The sequence below is a fragment of the Antedon mediterranea genome, chromosome 6, assembly GCF_964355755.1.
Source record: "Antedon mediterranea chromosome 6, ecAntMedi1.1, whole genome shotgun sequence".
Taxonomy (NCBI): domain Eukaryota; kingdom Metazoa; phylum Echinodermata; class Crinoidea; order Comatulida; family Antedonidae; genus Antedon; species Antedon mediterranea.
Genome location: NC_092675.1, coordinates 21,851,692 through 21,875,974, shown reverse-complemented (window position 1 = coordinate 21,875,974; position 24,283 = coordinate 21,851,692). Strand labels below are relative to the sequence as shown.

General features: G+C 31.9%; 3 protein-coding genes across 8 annotated transcripts in view; 1 reads left to right on the top strand and 2 right to left on the bottom strand.

Annotated features, from left to right (window-relative positions):
* The window catches only part of LOC140050935 (neutral amino acid transporter 9-like), a 74,407-nt gene that overhangs the window by 29,994 nt on the left and 20,130 nt on the right, over positions 1-24,283 (bottom strand). The gene's annotated exons all lie outside the window — the stretch shown is intronic.
* LOC140050939 (ubiquitin-like-conjugating enzyme ATG10) lies at positions 734-6,445 on the bottom strand. Its single transcript, XM_072095950.1, has 6 exons — positions 6,223-6,445; positions 3,477-3,605; positions 2,604-2,718; positions 2,246-2,343; positions 1,490-1,584; positions 734-1,183 (listed from the first exon to the last, which is right to left on the bottom strand). The coding sequence occupies exons 1-6, from the start codon at positions 6,322-6,324 to the stop codon at positions 1,096-1,098; spliced, it is 627 nt and encodes a 208-aa protein (XP_071952051.1). The 5' UTR covers positions 6,325-6,445; the 3' UTR covers positions 734-1,095.
* Positions 7,766-24,283, top strand: part of LOC140050937 (single-stranded DNA-binding protein 3-like) — a 48,605-nt gene continuing 32,087 nt past the window's right edge. For all 6 annotated transcript variants that reach the window (XM_072095947.1, XM_072095945.1, XM_072095948.1 and 3 more), the window contains exons 1-5: positions 7,766-7,843; positions 8,074-8,146; positions 8,422-8,483; positions 10,037-10,121; positions 23,032-23,121. In XM_072095947.1, the coding sequence (XP_071952048.1) occupies positions 7,788-7,843; positions 8,074-8,146; positions 8,422-8,483; positions 10,037-10,121; positions 23,032-23,121 (366 nt within the window). In that variant the 5' untranslated portion in view covers positions 7,766-7,787. The remainder of the gene's footprint in view (positions 7,844-8,073; positions 8,147-8,421; positions 8,484-10,036; positions 10,122-23,031; positions 23,122-24,283) is intronic.

Sequence of the window (24,283 nt, the reverse complement as noted above, 5' to 3'; positions counted from 1 at the left end):
GCTATCGTATTCGTAAGGTTGCGAAAACTCCCTATTGTATTCCGATAAAAAAAAAAAAATTAAGAGCAATTTTCAGATTTGCAAATGTATAATTTATATTTGTACAAAATAGAATATAGTTTTATAGCAGCTGATACCAATGTGTTTATAATAAATTAAAATTAACTAAGGTTTTCATGGGAAAGAATTACCATTGAATAAGGTTTGACAGGTACATCAAATACATCAGTATGGGAATATTTCTATCGTATCACATTACCTATGCATCTGAACAATGCCAATAGTGAAGGGGGCGGGGGAACATTGAATAGATAATTCTTTGATGGTTAACCAGAGTTTTTTATTTCTTTATTTTAACTACAGTATCTTTAAAGAGAGTAACGCTTCCAGTTTACTGATATTCTGGGGCCCTCTTTTATAAAATTTAAATACATTGCAACAATAACAAGCAATTTGTTTGCTTTTTTAAACAATTAGAAATTAGAATTTCTAACTATGGGCCTCTTGTGTTAATACCACCACTTATGTCATGTTTTTTCAATACATATTACTGTATATATATTACTATTATAATATATAAAATATTGTTTGGTTATTCTCAATGTGGAAAAAAGTATTCAAACACATCCAATGTAAATTTAAAAGAAATGTAGCTGTTTTAGGCAGCAGTTTTTTAGAAATATATTTTGTTAATTTAGAAAAAAAACACCTTTATGAAATATATTGATTGTAATAAACAGTCTGAAATAGAATTAAAGATTGGCATCAATTGTATTTTTTAAGTAAACTAAATGAATGAGTTGAATATTTGTAACTACAAACAAATGATGATATTGTATTTTATACTCATAGACAATAGAGGATACCATAGAGGATACTGAAATAGTTAGAAAATAACTGTGGTAGGTTGCCACTGAAAATGATCTAAAAAAAACCGTGGTAACCTCTAACTCTCCACACAGCAAAAACTTGAACCTATTTTAGGTTGGAATGAATAACTTCCCAAACATACAATCTTTGCAATGCTCCACCAGTAATAGCAAAGGTTATAGGCTGAGATCAATAATGGGTCCAATTGGTAATCTGGCCAAACTTTCACTCTCCACACAGTGCAGCAAAGGCCAATGGCAGGTCCAAGCCAACAACCGGTCCAACAGAACTTAGCCAGCTTACTAAATATGATCTGAATTAACAAAATGTAATTATCAATATTAAAGGTCAGTAAATGGTTGCAATGATACTGTATATATTGTTACTATGGTAATGTAATATAAATAAGGTTATTTATAACTATTGTTATTATATTCATGAGTAATTTATGCACTGGCAGCCAGACTGGATAAATCTATTTGTTGGAGACTTCGACACTTGGTTTCCAAGTTTGTTGAGGCTGTCCCCAAGCCATGTAATGAGCCAACCTATCTTTAATATTTTCACTTGCACATTTTGGTACATATACAATTTCATATTTCACAACAAAAACATTTACCCTGTTTGTTTGTTGTGTGCAAATACTGACTTCATGAGATCAGCTGTATGACAGGGATGCAATGTGAAAAATGGTCGTCCTATAATCGGGTGCTCCTATTGGTGGAAATAAAATAATATTGATTAAATGTATTATATCGATCATTGTACAGTAAGAGCAAGATAGAATAATTTCAGTCCATGTGTATTGAAGGCAAGGCAATAAAAATGGCAAAAATGATAACAGAGAACCCCTTTGGGAGAACTCTATTAAGGGCACACCCACCCCTATAATTAAGGGGAACTTTCACATAATCGTGATTTGACTTAAACTTTAAAAAGAAAAACAACTTCCAAAATGTGGTGTTCCAACTTCCATGTTCCAACTAGGCACCAGGAAAAAGTAAGTGGTGAATCACCTGTATGATTCAGGTGCAGCCCCCCCCCCCCCACCTTCAACTATGAAGTTCAGGGGACGTACCCGGATAACTCATTCTTTAATCATTCAAGTTTTTAAAGAATACAAGCATTCTCATTCGTTGTTTTAAATTGACTCCACCTGTCAAATAGAACAGTGTTAATCGTTCAAATTGAAATATCATAAAAGCTATTATTTGTATATTTGTTTCTAAAATTAATTTAATTTTTTATTTTTATGAGTTATCAGGGCTCTTGTTTGAACAAGGACATTGATGCTTTTATATAATATCCATACCTACTGAGTTTAGTCAATCATTTATTGTTTTGCAAACTTTAAACTTGATAACGATAATCTTACCTGCTGCGTTATAAAAGTCCACTGTTCATGTTGTAAACGTGTTTGATAATGTTTAGGGATCATCTCCCATACCTCATCCAGGCTTAAAAGTTGACCATCTAAAGTAAAAATATTGTTTTTTTTCACTGATTTTTAGATAGCTCAAACTAACTATACACATTCTATAAAATACAGGTATCCCTCCAATTAAAGACCGCTATACAATGGCCCTATTTTTCCGTTCCATCCATATTTTGGCAACACTATGCTATCTCTAAAAAACAGGGGCACTGGCCTAAAAATTGGAGGAATATGCAAACTTCCGGGGAATTGGGACCACCTCTGCCTACACAAACACCACCTTTAAGTTTTATCTTACCTGCTTTACATGCATTGAAGTACAGTACTGGAACAGCATAGCTGTGGCTATAAACAATATTATACTCAAATGTACATGGTATACTGTCTGATGACTTTGCAACAAAAACATCATCCTAAATTAAATATATAAAATGCTGTAGATAATACAGTAATTTATCATAAAAAAAATGCTAAGCTTACAAGAAGTCATGCACAGAAATAAATTTCATAATAATTTTTTTTTCAAGATATTTCATTTATATGTCAAACTTTATGAATTAGAAGGTTTGTGAAACAATCAGAAAGAAAGATGTATAGTCCCACAAAACCTGAAAAATAAGATGAAACATCAAACATTTCAATACTGTAATCATTTCCATAGAAAAAAACTTAAAAAGACAAAATATGATACGATAAATAAATGGTTAAATTGAAGTAATAACCCATTGTCTAACATTGGCTGATGACTGATTTTTTTCCATGCAATTCGTGTGCATAACTAATCAGTAATAGCAACATTTTTATTCAGCATAAAAAGTTATTTTATTCAGGGGGACAATATTTCTTGAACAATATCAATTACCAATCCCATGATTTATTTTCAATATAATTATTTACAAATTTCTATGAAACACTACACTATCTTTTTATTATTTTTTTTTATAGCACCCTTTGCATGCATTCTCTTGATATTTCTCTTTTCCAAGTTCTACCCCGGCCGATACACAAGCGGTGGTATCATATCTAGCAAAATTAAACATCCTGCTGTATCTTCTGACAGAAACCTTCATCCCATAGTGATACATGAGACTGCAGATAGCAGGCACGATGCAGGGTGTAATAATTGTCGCTAGGCATGATGGGACCCATGAATGTTGACATTGAAAAGTACCTTGACTGTTTCCAAATCTTCCTCACATTGAAAAACAGTGTCATTAGTAATATTTTTCTGTGATCTCTCTAATAATCTTGGAACGTTTTTTTTCACCAAATACTGCTTTCTTTCCGTGTGTCGAACTTGCTGAAAAAAAATACCGACAAAATTCAGCTCTCAGAATCAGACTCCAAGTATCCCATTTCTCTTTTTATTTTTTCTTTATTATCTAAAATTAGTAAAATATTAATTTGTTTATAAAAATAAAAATTGATTTCAAACTGGGATCTCTTCAAACCATGGAGGTATATACGGTGGCCCACAACTGTCACGCACACTATAACACAGAATTACACAATTAAAGAAGGAATCACACAATTAAAGAAGAAATCGCACAATTAAAGAAGAATCGCATATAAACAAAAGAAAGCATGAAAATATAAAACGAAATGCACAAATACAGAAGAAACGCGCAATTAAAGAAGAGCTAAGCACAATTAAAGAAGTCCGCAACAAATTCGAAAGCTCCTCGCACAATTAAAGAAGTCCGCAACAAATTCGAAAGCTCCTCGCACAAATCACAATTAAAGAAGTTCGCAAGAAATTCGAAAGTTCTCGCACAATTAAAGTACAGTAGTCAGTATGGAACGCCATCACTGCCTCCGGCAGCAAACTTTAATTCTATTCGGCTCTTTTACCATTATGTTCGGCTCTTTTAGCATTCGGCGCATTTCTATTCGGCCCATTTACCATTACGTTCGGCTCTTTTAGCATTCGGCGCATTTCTATTTGGCCCATTTACCATTACGTTCGGCTCTTTCAGCATTCGGCTCTTTTTTATTCGGCCCATTTACCATTACGTTCGGCTCTTTTTAATTCGGCTCTTTCTGCATTACGTTCGGCTCTTTTTGATTTGGCCCTTTTTTATACGGCGCGATTAAATTCTAACCTTTTACATGGGGTCAAATGGAAGAAAATCAACGGCTGGAAATGAGTCTATGAAAAGTTTACGAACGCCATCGCTGCCTCCGGCAGCAAACTTTAATTCTATTCGGCTCTTACATTACGTTCGGCTCTTTTAGCATTCGGCGCATTTCTATTCGGCCCATTTACCATTACATTCGGCTCTTTCAACATTCGGCGCATTTCTATTCAGCCCATTTACCATTACGTTCGGCTCTTTTTTATTCGGCCCATTTACCATTACGTTCGGCCCTTTTTTATTTGGCTCTTTCTGCATTACGTTGGGCTCTTTTAAATCGCCATTTTTTCATATGGCGCAATTAAAATCTAACCTTTGACATGGGGTCAAATAGAAGAAAATCAACGACTGGAAACATTTCATCATCATGGCGCCAACCATGAGTAGCCAACCGATTAAAGATGGGTTGAATAACCTAAAAAATTAATTAATCTTTTAACAAATTTTTAGAGAGAAAGGGTAAATTATTATTATTAAATGTTAGGCTGACACTAGGCTAGGCCTTACTAGCCTAGGCCATAAATCAAACCTTTTCTCTCTCAAAATGGTCAATAAGGTGGGACAATTGCAAGTTCTCTAACACATTGGTAATGTCAATAAAATGATTAGTCATATTGAAATAGCCTTCAAATTCATTTAATTCAACCAACCAAACACTCTACATGCTGCATCTATATGTTTTATAAACTTTTCATAGACTCATTTCCAGCCGTTGATTTTCTTCCATTTGACCCCATGTAAAAGGTTAGAATTTAATTGCGCCGTATAAAAAGGGCCAAATCAAAAAGAGCCGAACGTAATGCAGAAAGAGCCGAATAAAAAAGGGCCAAATTAAAAAGAGCCGAACGTAATGGTAAATGGGCCGAAAAAAAAGAGCCAAATGCTGAAAGAGCCGAACGTAATGGTAAATGGGCCGAATAAAAAAGAGCCGAATGCTGAAAGAGCCAAACGTAATGGTAAATGGGCCGAATAGAAATGCGCAGAATGCTGAAAGAGCCGAACGAATGGTAAATGGGCCGAATAGAAATGCGCTGAATGCTAAAAGAGCCGAACGTAATAGTAAAAGAGCCGAATAGAATTAAAATTTGCTGCCGGAGGCAGCGATGGCGTTCCATACTGACTACTGTACTTTAATTGTGCGAGGTACTTTCAAATTTGTTGCGGACTTCTTTAATTGTGCGAGGAGCTTTCGAATTTGTTGCGGACTTCTTGAATTGTGCGAGGAGCTTTTGAATTTGTTGCGGACTTCTTGAATTGTGCTTAGTAGCTCTTCTTTAATTGCGCGTTTCTTTTTTATTTGTGCATTTCGTTTTATATTTTCATGCTTTCTTTTGTTTATATGCGATTTCTTCTTTAATTGTGCGATTTCTTCTTTAATTGTGCGATTTCTTCTTTAATTGTGTTGTGTGATTCCTTCTTTAATTGTGTGATTCTGTGTTATAGTGTGCGCGACAGTTGTGGGCCACCGTAGGTACGTATAAACCTCCATGCTCAAACTTATTATTTATGAAAAATTATAAGTACACAATTTTCAAAGTTTTTTAAATTGTTTATTATCCCTGGATTAATTTAGGCACAGTAGCTCCCTCACTCGGGCCAGACCACCTTACTACAGTAGGGGAGGAGTCACCAGATTGGGCAACCTACCATGCCAGTACAGTACGTCTGTACTGTAAAATTATTGTATGCAAGGGCCTAGCTAGGCTATAGTAGGCCTAGCCTATATGCCGTTTGTGTGTGATGGTAATTGCCTTTTCTCTACAAAGGCCTATCCTAGCCTACCTCTTCGAATGTCACCAATTCCCATGTATCATTGATACTATTTGACACCTCAATAAAATGCTTAAGACATGTATTGAAGTCAATCTCAGTCAGGAAGGTCATTTTATACAGTATTCATGGGGCCAGCCCCTATCTACGCGCTTAACAGGTTGGGTTTTCCCATTTCTCTCTCTCTCTCTCCCGCCGCCGTCGTCGCGTCGAGCCGCCACGACGACCACACACGCCCGCGCTTCGATCCTATCCATACATACAGTCTCGCGCGCGAGAGAGAAGCCATGATGCATCTGCAGAGTTTAAACACCGACTCCGCCCACAAAGTAGTTTCTAGATCTTATTTGCATACTCGATGCTTTGCTCGCCTCATTGTATCTATGAATTCAATTCATTTTTTTTAGTAAAAGTACATTTCTGTAATTAAATTAAATAATCTAGTAAATAAATAAAATATAAAATATTTAAAATGATTAAATTGAAAATTTATTTATAACAAAAGGAAAAAATGTGTAAAATTACCAACGCTTATTTATTGTTCTTGAGAGATTCACCCCTCCCCCTCTTTCAAAGGAGGACCTTTCAAAAGTGATGATTCTATTCCGTCAACTGTTTGTTGATTATCTCTATGATTTGATCAATAGGCAATTTATAGGCGTAGGCCTACTTTTTGAAATTAAGCAAAAATAAAACATCAGATTAAATTATGGATTTAGAAAGTTTAAATATTGTTTTAAAAGTTTTAGATACCTACTAGAACCATATTTAAAAAAAATATACACGAGGCAATTGCTAAAAAGGTAATTTTCAACATACAAATACTTTTTGTAAAGGATTTGTGTATAAAGCTTGGTTCCCACTAGAACGTAACGCAAGGACGTAAACGCAACGCAAGCGTTTTAACCAATGACAAGCGAAGTTATAGACAGTTAGCAAACAAAAGCGAATAAGCCATCGCTTGTGATTGGTCAATTCACTTGCGTTGCGTTACGTCCTTGTGTTGCGTCGCTAGTGGGAACCACGCTTAGTACACGTAATACTTACATTTACTATTTGCATTATATTATTTACTTATTTGAAATTATATCTCCAGGAGAAGCAAAATAAATTCAAGTAATACACACATTTTAAATACAAAGAATGTTAGAAAGGGCACTAAACTATCAACATAAGATTATAAATACTCCACAAAATAATGACAGTAATGTTTATGAGTGGAATGGTACAAATGAGGTAAATGATGAAAGGTTATTTTCAATAGAACGTATATACTGGATAAATAATAAAAACAATTAAAAAAAATTAATTTCAATTAACGAAAGAAGTTGAAATATCAATATATAATATTATTTCATTTCACAATCAAAACATATTTGGCCACCTAATTGATTAAGCGAATTGTATACCGTACCCTTTTCGATCACAATCAATTTTGTTCAGCAGTTTCAAGAAACTTGATGACTCTTTTTTATTTAAACCAATCACGTTATAGATTATTTCAAGGTTGCCATAGAGACGAGGTCAGAGTTGGCCTCACTCGCTTGACAGGTGCGTGACAGTTCAACTAGCGAAGCATGTACTCCAAAGGAAAAGGGTCCACAGTACCGTCGGACAGTCAAGCTAGAGAAAAGTAAGTTTCTAATTTTTTATTTCAAAATTCTGGTGCAAAATATGAATCCAGACCTATTTGTTTTGCTATTTTGTGCTTTTGAACGGTTAAAATCGGTTAAGTTTACGCTGAATACGAAAATAACTGTGCTGTGTCCACCATCTTACTTTGCTGTTCCATTTATTGTTCATCTCCGTTATCTTATTCAAAATTTAAACGTATTAGTACATTTATATACATTTTTGTTTCAGATTAGCACTGTATGTATATGAATATTTACTCCATGTTGGGGCACAAAAAGCAGCACAAACATTTCTTTCGGAGGTAAGATCAGTTTATTGTTATAAATTACTGAAATTCTATTCTTTTGAAAAGTTGACCTGGTAGGTAGATTGACCCGACACACATTTTTGAGCCGATCCCTGAATGGAACAAACAATAACATTGGCTTATGCTACACCACACAAAACATCGCTAATAATAAAATTAAGTTGATAAAGAATATGAATTTTTATAAATATTATTTAAAATTTATTATTTATTTATACTAAAAGACTGCTAATTTTTTAAACAAAATTTTTTATGCATTTTTTATACAGATAAGATGGGAGAAAAACATAACGTTAGGAGAGCCTCCTGGGTTCTTACATTCTTGGTGGTGGTAAGTATATGCTGGAGAACAATAACTTTTATACAGCTTTGCCTAGAGAGTTGATTTCCAACCCCTAAATCATAATGGATAAACCCAAGATTTTGTATTCTTTTAACTTTTTTTTGTTTATTACTTTTTTTCTTTGTTTGAAACCAAAAGAAGTTTGAATATTTTATTTATTATAATAATTATTGTTATTATAGTAATTAGAATATAATACCTAAAATAATTAATAATTATATAAATAATAATAAAAAAATTAAATTTAACCCTTTCTCTCATAGAGTTCTTTATGGTCAACCTGGTACTACCATGTATTGTATAAAATAACAAATGTCATGTATACTACCGGTACATTAACTGTAGATACATAATTGTTGCCTCCTCTGTATACTCCTTCTATAAGTTAAAGCTTATCAATTTTATGTTATTTTGAAAATTACTTTAAAACAAATTCGTAACTTTATGTGCCCTCTATAGTGTTTTTGGTAGTACCCTCTATAGTGTTTTATGGTATTGATTTTTGACGTCTTGTTTTCACTCAAACGTTTATTTGGAATTTTTCTTTACATAGGCCTAATAATGAAAATATTTAATGGAATTTTGATTTCAATTTATCTTTAGTGTTAAAAAAACATATTCCATTATATTAATCTTTTTTGTAATGGGTAAAAAATGTACCATATTTTTCCTTTCCTCTTGACCAACCTCTTTCCCAAACAAATAAAAAAAAACAGTTTTGTTTACAGTATAAACTGATGCAAAATCTCCCTTTTTTGTGGAATAACACGTCGCAATGAAATATGAATACTGATATCCTCAAATTTAACTGTGCAAACACAAACTAATGAAAGCAGAGGCTCATTGATTGACAATCGAATCAAATTTAAAATCTTGCTCCTTACTTTTAAAGCACTTCTTTTCAACCAACCTGCTTACATCCATCAAATAATCACCTTTTATGTTCCTGGACGGACTTTTAGATCATCTGATGATTTTTTACTCTCTGTTCCACGCTTAGCCACTAAAACCTTTGGTCATAGATCGTTTTCTTTTGCAGCACCCACACTCTGGAATTCACTCCCCCCACAAATTAAACACTGCTCTTCTGTTGCCTTATTTAAAAAATTGCTCAAAACTCATTTTTTCGACCACTAACATGCCCAGCGCCTTTGATTTTGTACCTCGGCCTTTGAATTGACGCTTTATAAATTTTGATATAATAATAATAATATTTGTAGATTTGTTACATACAAAGTAATGATGGGCTCTTAACCTACTGTACTGTATGTCAAAGTAAAACTTTATTCGTCATTAATCACAAAGGAATCTTAAACCTCGCATAAAAATCTCTACTGTCCTTTTTTATTGAACTCTTTTGTCTGCTGTTTTTAGCTTACTATACAATATAATATATTCACAGTATATTTATTTGATTATTATGCACAAAATGAATAATATAGTACTTCAGTGAGTAAAGAAGGATAAGTTTTTTATTTTGTTATTTATGGCAACTTTATTTAAAGTTTAGTTTACACATTGTTATGTTGATTTTGTTTCAGTGTGTTTTGGGATTTATATTGTGCGGCACCAGAAAGACGAGAAACATGTGAACATTCAAGTGAGGCCAAGGCATTTCATGATTATGTAAGTCATTTACATATTCAATACTAAAGATGTTTTTGTCCCCTAAAAATGACCAAATAATCACACAAAATGCATTTTTAATTTTAACTTGTTGAAACCTAATATAAAAATTAATTTACTTAAAAAATGTTTTCTCCAAACATGGACCTATAATCCATGCTCCAAGTACCTTTCAATTAAACCAAATCAAATAAAACAGACTTTTATATCATGTGGTATACATTTTTATGATACATCAATTTTAGCATTTCATACCATTTTTTAAACTTAAAAATTGTTTTAAAGCAAACAGTATTGTTTATTTTATACAATATTTTAGTTTCTACCTTCTTGTTTCATCTTTGTCTGTATTTAACTCAATTTTTTTACAATAGATAATTTAGCCTTGTAAATTTCTTTGTTTTCTCTTTTGTATACTTGCTCTGTGTTTTCTATTATTTTCCAATGCACTATTCTCCTATATGTAATTATGCATGTTTGACATAACAGATTGAACAATCAATATATTGTTCTATACATACTGAATGTGAGCAACATTATGGCCAGAAATGTCACCCATTTGATGCTGCTAATGTACGTTGATTTTGCCTGATATATTGCATCATGGACATTTTCTTTTTTAAGACCAAAACAATATTAGAACACACACTTAGTCAATCGTAAAACACCATGTTTTTAAACACAATTATTATTAAATATATTGTGAATTAAAATTGTATTTTCAAGAGTTATTTTAACCCTTGACCTATTACAGTGAGTTAAAATCAGATTCAATGGGTCATTAAAACTGAGAATATTATGTGCCAATGTTACACACTGTGCTTACAAAGCGCAATACTGTATGTTAACATAACATAAGCCATTTAGACAATTTAGTTTCACTTGATGCACATGTCTTGTTCCGAGAAATTTAATTGATTATATTTATTTTCTATTGAGCCAACTTGTAACAAAAGTATTCCTTCAAAGATACAGTAAATGTCAATTAATTGTGTTAGTCGCATTGGAAACCAATGCTCAATTTAAGTTCATATTATTATCATTTTATTGTCGAATGACAGGAAATTTGTAAAAAGAAAGATAATTTTTTATTTTCAGTCCTTTAAAATAATTAGTAACTATCAGTGTTAAATTATATTAACAGTACAGTAACACTAATATTATGACCAGTTACAGTTATACCTGATGTAACTTTATATAAACCAGAAAATGTGCAATGTTTTTACTGAAATTCAACCATGAACGTTCATTTAGTATTCCCATTGTGCTGTTATAAAATGTACAGTATCCAGTATATAAAATTTTGAAACAATAAAGATGAGGAAATCTGAGAATCAGAAAAAAACTGCCCCAACCGAGATACAAACTCGGAACCATTTCCTAACCATTAGACCATTGGGGCTTTCAAATTTGATTGGACAGGGACTCTTTAACACCCTCCGGTGGGTACGATAGAACAGCACTACATATTGTTCTCAATTGTATGCATGCTCAACAGTATCAAATTAATATGTCCTCATCTTATTTGGAATTTTGTCCAATCAATACAATTTATTATAAATGATTCTTTTATTTAAATATAATTTAATTGCTATGGTACTGTATAAAAGGAAAGTGAAACAGATTTATAATTATTATTCTACCAATAAATTGATATTTAAATTCACTTGTAAATCTATCACTTTTTTGTGTTAATTATCATATTTCTAATAAATTATTTGTAATATTTATCATACACTGTAATTGACTAGTCAAGCGTTCAGTATTTCAACCAATAGAAACACTTCTTTTGGTGTGAAAATCAAACCAAATACTGTATATCGTTTAAATACTCTACTGTACATGTTAACCACTGCGTTTTACAGTAATGTGCAAAAGATTGTTTCTTATGTAATGTAATTCAATGTTTTTATTGGTTTGTACTGTATGCTGTATTTATGGAAGGTGTATTAAATGTTATTATTGTTTATACCAGTAAGAACATAATTCAATAAGATTTTATTGTATTGTGTTTTAAGTACACACTACCCCTAGTGTGAACTGTTAAAATTGAAGGTTTCAGCCTTTTTACAACATGATTTTTCATTCATTGCATTGTTGTTGTGTTAGTGCGCATGAAAATCTTATTTTTTTTATGGAAACCGGTGCAAAATAAGATTATTATTAGGTTTTGTTAAGCTTTCATATCTACTATACTCTACTTACTCTAAAAATCTTAGCGACCTGTTTTTATAGAAAATTAAAAAAAAAACAGTTTTATTGAAAACCGGATTTTAAACAAAAATCACATGCAGCCTAATTTGTAGTAAAACTAAAACGGATTTCTCATTTGGTGATCATTGTGGTTGTATAATGATGTCATTATCATCCACACAGAGTAGTCAAATGCTCACGCCATTTAGTGACCTTCTGAGATGACGTTAAGTTAAGACCACAATTGTGCCGTGGAAACCGTTTCAGCATCGAGCATCTCTCAAAATGTTTTTGATTTCGATAAACTTTAGTGTACATTCTGATGAAGATTTACGATTAACCTCAGCGATGATCTTTCAGGCGCTTTCTTTGAAATTTTACTTTGTTCTCATACTAATCACTATCATCTATAAGGATTCGTTTCTGCAATTAACTTTTGTAATTGTAAACAAAATTTTACAAAATTACCTTAACTTTCTTTCCTGCAAAAAATGGTAAAAATTTCAAATAATTGGTTAAATGACGTTTTCAAAATAAAACAAATCTATTGGTTGTTGGATTTGTCACTAATCATGACCAACGCTAAGCTGGTAACCTACCTGAAAAGACGTTTCACAGTAGTCATGACAACCAAACTAAATTTTAAATCTTTTTTTAACACAAAATTAACAGATTAACAGATGGCCGTGGTTCACGGCCATAGTGTAATGGTCACTTTATCACATTTATATTCCCATATTCATATTTCATGGGAAAGTGTCCCCTTTAGAGGACTACAGTATCCCTTATATGGGAGTGAGAGGGATTGGGGTTTTAAGTCAAAGAAACACTTATTTGGTATTTGTTATACTGTTTGAATACTTCTTTGAATCTTTCGGTAATCTTATGTTCTCTTGTTAATGTTAGCTTTAACTAAAAGTGCATTTCTACTAATTTCTTTAAAATCTAAAAATAATTTATTTTTAATATTTATTTTATATTTAAAATCGTTTATGAACCCATTGTGTGAAAAATAATGTTACCATAGTACAACAAAGTAGCAACGTATTAATTGACGATCTGCCATGAAGTATTTTTGCGCAAGATTTAAATGATCGATAAACAAAGAAATGATGAGATATTAAATGTTTTTTACAATTCAATTAAATATTGCATATTTCACATTTTTGAAATCGCAAAAGTGGTATATACTGTCCTGGCTATTATGTGCCAACTTCGTTTGAATGTGTCTCCAGAGCTAAATTTGTGTTGGTCCTTTATAGAATTATTTATCCTAATGAGAACCCTACAGTATAACTACTGTAGGTATAGCAGAACAAAGTAAATAACATTAAAAAAAATCATAATCTATAGTTGTTCAAATGTCCCCACTCCTGCCTGCCCCCTCTGACTGAGGGAAAGCAATATTATTATTATGTTTTAAAATAATGAAATAAATAAATATAGGTGCCAAGCATTAACTGTAAATTATGATAGATTTAAACGTTTTTAAGGAGGTTCTATGGCAAGAAGACATATTAGCATATTATTTGCTACTGTAGTATGTTGTACAGTTAGCATGTTTTCTGACATTATCAGAGCTTAGCATTTAGCTCAATAGTTAGTGTAGTATAGTCCATTTTGTAATAGGGGAGATTGTTTTCAGCACTACTTAAAAAGAATATGGTTGAATTCTATTCAATTTTGTTTTTATTTAACACGAAAATTGGTTCTGATTATGATAATTATTTGCGCTGAAATTGATTACCGGTATTAATAATAATTTTTTACAGTAGAGTGTATAATGTTTATTAACACTTTGACTGCCAGAGGTTTTTCCAGTTAGAAACTGCCACCGCCAGCGTTTTTAGCCCAATTCGATGTTTTTATTAAAGCTGATTGAAACCATGTATGTAATCTGATTTATATGTAATTTAGACTAAAATAATCATAAAGATTTTAGCTTTACAATGGTACCAAGAACGATTTTTAAATCGCAATATGTAAATCGTAATAGTAAAATGAAAGTAACCCACTTTTTGAATTTTTCGTAGTTTCGCGCAAGAAAGTCGAGATAATCACAATATGAAAATATCGCCCGGTGAGATCAACAAACAACGAAAAAGTTACTTACACGGCACCGATAGGCCTATAAAAACAAGTTATCACTATCGAAAAATGTATTACATTTTATAAATCATAAATCTTACATCAATGTTTCGCCAAAATCCACATAGTAAAGACACCAAGCCTAGTTAACCAGGCCTAAAGTTGGTCCGGAACCGTTTTACGACTAGGGCTAGGCTAGCCTAGTACTACTAGCCTAGGCCTAGGAGATAGTAAACTGTTGATAAAAACCATACCATTTCAAAATAAGTTTGTTGCGTGAAACTCGGTCACTTTCAGTAAAACACCAAAACAATTAGGGTATACATACAATAATAAAATTAAAGACCTCATATTGAAAATGACTCCATTATTTTTTATTCAGATAACAAACAAACATGTCAATCCACAAAAACCTTTGTAATGCTTCGGCGGCATAGCTAGCGCGCGACCGATACACAATGCGCCAAGCCATCGCTCTACGCGCTACTGTGATGCGCGGTGTTTGTTATTTCGACAGGTACCATTTTGACAGTCGTTCGTAACCAGATTAGTTACTTTCAAATTGTAAAATATTGACGGTCCAGACCGAATATAGTGTTCATATTTATAGTATATACCAATAATTAACCTATCTAAAGGATTTCGAAAAAAAACGCGAAAAACGAAGATCTTCGTTTTTGGCAGTCAAGCATTGTGTTTCCAAAAACGAAAATCTTCGTGTTTGGCAGTCAAAGTGTTAATTGGAAGCTGGTTTTCATTTTTTAGTGCAATGTGAACAGAGGCTTAAAATTGTTGAGGACTTGGCTCGCAAGTTACATTGCGTTTTTTGCGTGGACGATAGCACAAACGTTTCACAAGTGCTACAACATGTTACAGAATTGTAATTTTGTGTCTTCCAAGCAACTTTCCAACATCTTTTTATGCAAAGCTATTTGTTTAAACGAGTACTGTTGATACTTTATTACAATGGCAGATTTTAATGTTCCCACGATATACAATCGAGACATGCCGATGCATGTTGTACTGTAGTTAGAAAAAATTCTCCTGCGTGGTATAAACATTGATGGCGCATGGATTGTGAAACTTGAATTAATTACCGGTACTAACAATAGACCAACTGTTGCATTGTAATTCCTAATATTAATTATGAATAAATTTTGCAGTAAAAACGATTTATAATTTTAATAATACTGTACATATATAAACTGTTAAAAGTTGAAGAGTAACAATAACAAGATGATAATATATTAAACCACAAACATGCTGCAAACAAATATATCATTTTATCAACAAACAGTTTTTTCAAAGGTTGTTAATGTATGCATTCAAATTTATGTTTTGAATTGAAATCCCCAAAGATTTAATTCTTTTTTTGGTGCAATGATCGTTAAATTGTTGTTTGTTGTGAAGAAAACTTAGAAAGAAGATGGAACAGAATGGAACTGATGATTTTGAAAACCAATTCTTCCATAATATAGACCCTTGATAATGATATAATTGTTAAATGGGACCAATACGAATTTGATTAAGGATCTGTAAAGATTGTTGAGTCCTCCCCTAGTTTGCTTTGCTGTATGCCTCAGGCAATTGACCTTTCAGGCAATGGGTTATACCACTTTTGTATAGGGTACCATAAACTTCTAAAAAGCTAACTGTAATATTGATTAATATTGTAATATTTTATCTACCAGTAATCTGTTCATAAGGAATATTATAGAATGTATTTTGTTATTTTTTTATGATTTTAAAGTAATAAATATAAATATATTATTATGAACATTCTTGTAAATCATACATACATAATTAATTAGCATCTCATTTGCATACAATATTATCATAAAGGTAAAAACATAAAGGTTTGAATTCATTGTTTCTAATATCATAAACTTATAATTTATTTTTATGTTTCTTCACAACCTTTCAGTGTTTATAGATATTATGTCCATTCCATTCATTTTCTCTTTTATATTTTTATATATTAAAATCATTTTTTAAAAGTTATGTTAAATAAAGTTAGTATCTCCTAGTCATGCTAGGTGCAATTTACATCCAATTTTCAGGTTCTCCGGAGGGTATTGAGAATCTGGACAGAACTGCTTAATCACAGCTTTATGTTGTTCTTGCCCATCATTCTATTCTTACCTCTTATGAATTGAGTATGTTTGTCTGGTACTTCAGAATTTCCAGGTACTCCAACAATTTTGCCCAATTACAGACGTACTGAAACACATACAAACTATTCAAATATTTGATTTGATCTACATTTATGGGAAAGCCCCTCTGAAAAGTGTATGGTAGGTAGTCACAAATTAGAAGTCTATATTGTAAAGGTAGTAAGTACACCTGTAGAGTTCGCCATTTATAATGCCTACTACTAGTGTACTACCGCGACAGAAATCTGAGCACATTAATTGAAAGCATGATTCGGTTTTTACCTCATTGAGTAAGTCTATTCCGTTCCATGAAAATATTTGCTCCAATCAATCATAAACATTTATTAATTGTATTATTGCACCTAAGATGATTAAAACATGAATTCATGTACTACTGTACATACAGACAGTACTGTTAGTACCATTCAACCAAAGTAATCTGAAGAGACTTCCACCCTAATAATAATATTAATAATAGTTCATTCTTATATAGCGCTCTACAAGCAAGCTTCTCTCTAAGCGCTGTACATTATTACCCCAGTCATTTTTCGGATCAAACACGTATGGAAACATACTCCCATAATGCAGCTAGTAATCAGCGCAAATTTGTGTCTTGATCTAACCGGGTACCCATTTATACACCTGGGTGGAGAGAGGCAAACGTAAGTAAAGTATCTTGCCTAAGGATACAAGCAATGCGGCGAGAGTTGGTCCATAATCCAATCTTTATAATCGCCTTTGATTTTTTAAGAATCTGAGGCCCCACCCTTGACTGTTTGCCACACTAAGCTTTTTGTAGCTATTGTATTCCTGTATTGTATACTGTTCTGCTGTTTAATGTTAAAGATATAGCGTCAGTCTTCTGCAACAAGCAAATGGAGTTATTGTTATTATTATTATACAGATTTGTTTGTTTGAATTTGGGATTCATAGGAAGGGCAATATGTACACTTCAATGGTTTACTTTAACCATAGGCCTATTGATTTAAATATAAATGTCTATCATATCAAATGTTCTGTTCTTGTGATAGTTTACTATTCAGTTAAATTGATTATGGTAATTGTCGAATTAGAATAATCATGATTGTGAAAATTTAAAAAGAAAAAGGTAGATGTTACTGGAAAAAACCTACTTCTTGTAGTTTGGTTTTCTGAATATACAGATTTCAATTCACTAGTAGTAGTACTGTATTATTTGACATTTGCATAGTGAAATTTCAACCAGACGTTAGCATTATATTATTTATTCATAGAGATGCCTATTTTGGCTATTTAAACAAATACTTAATAGGGACCATGGTTACTATCCAAAAATGTGATACTCTACCTTCAGGTGGGCTGCCTTAGAAAGTGACACTAGGCCACACATAAAACTAAATCAAGCACCATGTCAGGATGGTATGTGCCAAAATGCTAAAATACTGTACCTGTATTCAACCAGGTGGTGTTACTGTAGTTTTGTACAGAAAGGGGTTTGAATCCAGGACCCAGGATAAACAAGCATTTGGAAAGCTACAGTGCCACTACCACATTTAATTCATAATCGTCTCATGTACAGGTTTTTGGCACTCGTTTTCTATTTTGGTATCCAATATATTTATCAATAAATCACTTGTTTGGAATATGTTGTATATTGTAGTTTGTACTTTGGAATATCTGATTACAAAGTTCAAAGGTTATCAGCATAAATTTAAAAGGATTAGCCAATTAAAATGTTTTAGAATCTATATTGCTTGTTTTGTGCTAAAAAGAATTATTAAGTAGTAACTTTTAGCATTTTATGTAATGCATCTAAAAGTTTTAAACTTTATTTATCTTGAAACAAGATTTGGATGTAGATTGTACTAGTTATTATACTGTAATTTTAAACAATGCAATTTAAGAATAATCTAGCTACAGTTCTTTTGTTGAGCTTTTTGTCTGGCCCAAAGATGACTTTTTTTTTAGCCCACTGAGGGATTCCAGCCCAGATAGGCTGTTAAAATTGATAGTTTTTTCTTTACATTTCAAATCTGTGTGCTAAAAAATTAGGTGGTACATTTTTCATTTTGTAGTACTTTACACAAACATTATCAAAAATGTTTAATATGTATATGTTCCACACTCATATTAATAGTAGTAGGCTTGTGTTCCCATGCATAATTAATTTAGTTGTAAGAGCCTTTATTCACTCCAGGCTTCAATACGACAACATAAAAGGACACATCAAAACGCCACACTTCAGGTTAACAACTTTATTTGAAAATCGTTTAGCATGGCGCCTTTTTTTAACAATGAAATTACAAACAAACTAATAGATGATTTAATTAAAAATACAGTACAATAATGTGTAAAGTCATCTGGTTAATACTTCTGTCTTTACTATAACCTCCAGTTAATTGCTGTAGTTACTTTACTTATACAGTTAGTTAACTTCTTGGTTTAGTGTTATACTTTTTAACAAATTGTAAACAAGTTTGTGGATCAATGATTATAATTTTAGTATACTGAAATACCTATAGGTCTATAAACGGGTTAAGCCATACTCATACTGGTTAACTTGATGTACTGAATGTCTGGTTATACTGGTTAATTTCTTTCAAGTATTTAAAATTAAAATCAATCATATTTATACTTATATCTCTGCCTTGGTCTACTGGAAAACTGATAAATGTCTAATGGTTACCTACTGGTATACTTCTTGTGAACCTCTGGTTAGTTTCTCTGGTTACCTGAACTTTCTCATAGATTTTCAGGCCCTAAAAATGTATTTGCATACTTTACTATTATACTCTTTTATTTTTTTATAGAAGAGATGCCAGAATCAAGAAAGGCCAGTTTTCAATTATGTCAGATATTTGGTTATTTAGTATGAGCAAGTTACATACTGGTTTTAAACTTCTATATTTATATTTACAGGTTTTATATAATTTAGTATGAAACGCTGGTAATTTGGGTTAAGCTGTGGAAATCTTAGCTGGTTAATTTATATGTTCAGCATATTTCTCTATTAGCCCATTTTCACTAAACCCTTTATTGGTATTTATTGATATATTCACTCTTAATATGAATGCTTTAATTCATTTGTATTGAAATTTAACTTTGGTTAATTTCAAGATGGCGACAATTCTTCTGCCTGACTGTACTTCTCTGTTATGATTCAATGTTTTATCTTCTTACTAAAATGTCCCCACTCTGATAATGGAGATGTCCATTTCAAGGTGAAACTTGTGAGTGTTGGTAGTAGAATAACACAGTATGAATATTACATGAGAATGATATTTATTATATCATCATTATTCAAATCAGATTTTATTTACATTTTACTAAATCTTTATAGATTTTTTTAAAAGAGTGTTATTAATTATTTAGTGTTTGGATTTTTATTTAGAATTTATTTAAAGGTTGATTTGGAACTTTCTGATATTATTTTGAGGTTGATTTGTGGAATAATATCTTGTAAAGGCATTGCCACAACTTTTGAGCAGTTGATAACCTAAAGGACTTGTTCGGACGCATTTTCCTAATTGATGCATACACTGGTGAAACCCAACTACTATTTTTTTGTTGCTTCTTTGATGAAACTCAACTACTTCTATTTTTATTCTTTTTGCACGTAAAAGTTCCACACAATCTGGAAGTTGGAACTTGTTGCAACGGATGTGTTTAAAAATAAATAAATAAAGTATATAAGTCGTGTGTTAGCAATGACATAATATGCAAAGTCTGCAATTTTTAAGGGAAAAACGAAGATCACCAAATCGTTTTATTCCTCACGTGATGACACCCAACTTCCAGAAAAATGGAGAATCATCAGAATAAAAAAAGTCAAATAAATTATAAAAAGATAACTATAAATATGGCCAAATGTGGCAGATTACACGGGTGAGCCAGAAAAAGCTTTTGATACCGGATTCTCGCATCTGATGCTGGTACTGTACATTGCACTTTTGTGAATATAGGTGCAATATGGTATTCCAAAATCATTAAAACAATTGATTGACAGAAATTCATTTAACTGTTATTAGGGGTGTAGTTTTTAGCGGTAATGCGAAATAATGATTATTGCATATTTTTCGACTGCAACTATGCCCTTCTTATATAGCATGTTTTTTAAGTGTATAAACACAATGTTTTTTATATGAAAATATATGCAAACTGTTTCAGTAACAATTGGTCAAATTTTGTCACTCTTGTTACAATACATACAATACATGCTTAAAATCGGTTTATTCACAATTTGAGAATTATTAATAGGTGTGCATTTTTGGAGATGATAAACATACTGTTAAAATCTAGTTTTTAAATCACAAAAAGATTAAATGACTAATTAAAAAAATTATATAATTTGTCAAATATCATTAAGAATTCTGTATTCTGCCAATTTGACTTACTCTTATTATTGTGGGTTTCCTGTGTAAATTCAGTGATGCGTAACGCTTCTCATTGTGTGCTTGTTTTCCATCTATTTTCAATCATTGTAGATTGTCCCTAATCATATGACCAACACACAAAGGAATCCTCTCTGTAATACACTTTGGAAAATATTGCATAGAAAAATGGCATAGACCCTTAAATATTGTATTTTTTAGTTTATATATAGATTTTATATATTTTTTCAGGTATAATAATTGATAAACTGTACAGTCGTTAATCTTGGTGAAAATGCTATACATCATCAAAATAATTCATCCCTACCAGATATCTGTCTTCAATTTAAAATGTAATTATGATATCAAGAGATAAGATTTTTTAAAGTTTTATAATGCTTCAACATCAGTTATTTGTAATAACAAATATTTTGGATTCTTTTCTTTTTTTCTTTAAAAAAAAAATATAATATAAATATAATATTTTATAGTGTTGTTTAAATAAATTGTATCATAATTATTTTTTGGCTAATTAAAAGATCGTAAAATAACTACAGTATACAATTGTAGCTATTAAATTAAAAATCATAAAATTATTATTTGAAACTAATGACAAGGAATATTTTAAATAGATATCCGAGTTCATTCATATTTTTTAGTCAAACACCATGTGCAATTATCATTGGAAGTCTCAAGTGCCTCAAAACTTGCAGCCTATAAGGTTGTTAGTAAATATTACAAAGATGGTGTATCTTTTTAAGTTATTGACCTAACACTGAATATTATGTAACAGTAATGGTTTTAAGAGTATGGTTTGGGGTTCCCTTTGTGTGTGAGCACTTGCTAAACAAAGGTCAATACTATAATACTAGCTACCAGTCAAAGCAAAGGGCATTGCTTGACTCTTCCATCATCTATCCATCATCCCTCTGTTTTTTAATGGATATAAATTTTAGACTGAATATCTTATACTATAATTTTATTATGATCCTATCAGACATACCCCCTTCTCCCATCCCCTAAACAAAGGAAAATCCACCTGTCAAAAAAAATGATATTTCTTCATGCTTTTTACATCAATCCCTCATCTCTCATTTTGTTTAATAAACGTCTTTTTAAAATACAGTGCATCTTCTGTTTAACCCTTGCCTCCATTTTCAAACTTGCCTTGCCCCCCCCCCCCCCTTTAAACTCATTATAAGGGTGGCGGATAATAAAATAATAATATTTATGAGACTTCTAATTGTTTAAAAATGGCCCTATTTTATACTAAGCGGCATCCTACTGTTTAAGTATGTTTTAATGGAAGTTTTACATAAAACTAATTAAACAAGCGATTGTTATAACATAATGTCTATTAACAAACCTTTTGTTTGTTTTGATTTGTTGTTACATAATTATATATTTTATATAACATTTTGTCGTTTTCATCTCGACCAGATGTGTTCTATTAAACACATTAAAACTGTAGAAATATTATGCATCGGTGATTTGCCGTATGAAGCCCTCTATAACTTGTTCAAGGTTCATCGAGAATGAAACTTATGTTTGAGTATAATAGAGCAGATGATAGTATTTCAATCTGTTAATTGGATATAAATACAGAAAACAGATTCATGACATTTAAAAAGAAGCATCATAAGTCTACCCTGGTTATGGGTCGTACAATTATATGACATGATGAAGTTGAATGTATCTAGGAAGAGTATTTTATAAATAATGTTTAAAAAAAAAAGGCTTTACATGTTGTGCCAGGCCTAAACAAAGTGTCCATAATGACAAAAATACACAATTTTACACATTGCTTTTCCTAGAGTTTACCTCGGCCTCTGTTTTATAATGTATTTGTTAAACATTTCAGATTTTCTTTTCTGTTTTCATATTGTATGTATCATATTGCTTAAAATGCAGTCTCTTACAAGCTTTTTTTATACTCTCTTTTTAAGATCATTCCATAACTAATAAATGGCATTCTTGCCTATACTGCCCTTGTTCCATACTGTTGCTTTCCGTTTTAAAAATTAAACAAATATGCTTTTTATTTAGAAAAATACGCTTTTTATTTAGAAAAATTGAGATTTTGACTGTTTTTTAGTTCAATTTGCACCCATATTTTTTATCTTACAGAGTGCATCAGCGCCAAGTCCTGTCATGAGTCAAATGCAACAAAATGATGGAATGCCCGGTGCACCTGGTATGCCACCAGGGTTTTTTCAGGTAAGGGACAAGTGTTCAATACCAAGCATGTATTGATGATACTTAGCTCAGTAATAGAAGTCTTACATTTTCACATACACGGATCATTTATAAAATACAACTTGTTGATACACTCAACGTGTGGTGGGCAACGTAGTGGTGTGTAACGGAGTAGTGAATTCAACTTCTATCTGGCATTTCTTATTGGCCGGATGAGGATGCAGACATATTTGATGGATTCCTCTCCATGGTGGATCACTTTTTAAGCGATCCCTCTCCATCATGGATCGCTTTTTGAGCTAGTTGTATTAATGAGTTCTCCTAACCCTTTCTAAAGAATGGGTTTTGCTGACTCTTTCTGTAGAATGGGTTCTGCTGACACTTTCTGTAAAATAGGTTCTAAATATACCTCCTACCCAATGTCCTGGCCTTGTGTGTGCAAGAGTTATGTGGGAATGTTTAGTTCATTGTTTAGTCTTTAGGATAGCAATTGTCAGTGGTTGCTAGGGTTGCTGCTGCTTTATTCTTATAACTGTATACTATGTTGCATATCTAGGCCAGATTTATTTTTTGCCAATATCATTCTATGAACCTACTTAACACTCTGATGGAGAGCTGTGACAGGAGACAGTAGCTTAGGCAGTGGGAGGATGTCCCTAGAGGGAAACAGTAGCTCAGGCAGAAGTGAGAGCAGATGCTGGGCAAGGTTTGACCTTCATGCTATTCTAACTTGCACTCTTGACATTTAATGTATGATTCAAACATTGTTACTTCCTTTGCTGTTTAATAATAACAGTAATAGCTCCAACACTCATTGATATTACTACTCAAATTATATCCAAGTTGGAAATTTGTAAATTGTTTATATCTGTACTGTATTATTAAGAGTTCATGATTTTAAAGAAGTGCTTTTAGTAGTTTCTGATTGGAAATCTGACTCAAAACAACAATTTTATTTCTCTATCTATTACTACAGTATAAGAAGCACAGTCTATAACTACAGTGCTTCTATTCAAGAGACATTTTCCAAGCACCTGATAATATTTTACTAAAATACAAAGTATTATTGAATGTACATATGTACATTGTCACGACTGCAGAAGAGTGCCATTTTGCTTTTCTGTGCAAGTAGCCTATTTCTGCCTGGATAAACTGACATTAGCCATTTCCCCACATCGGTGGA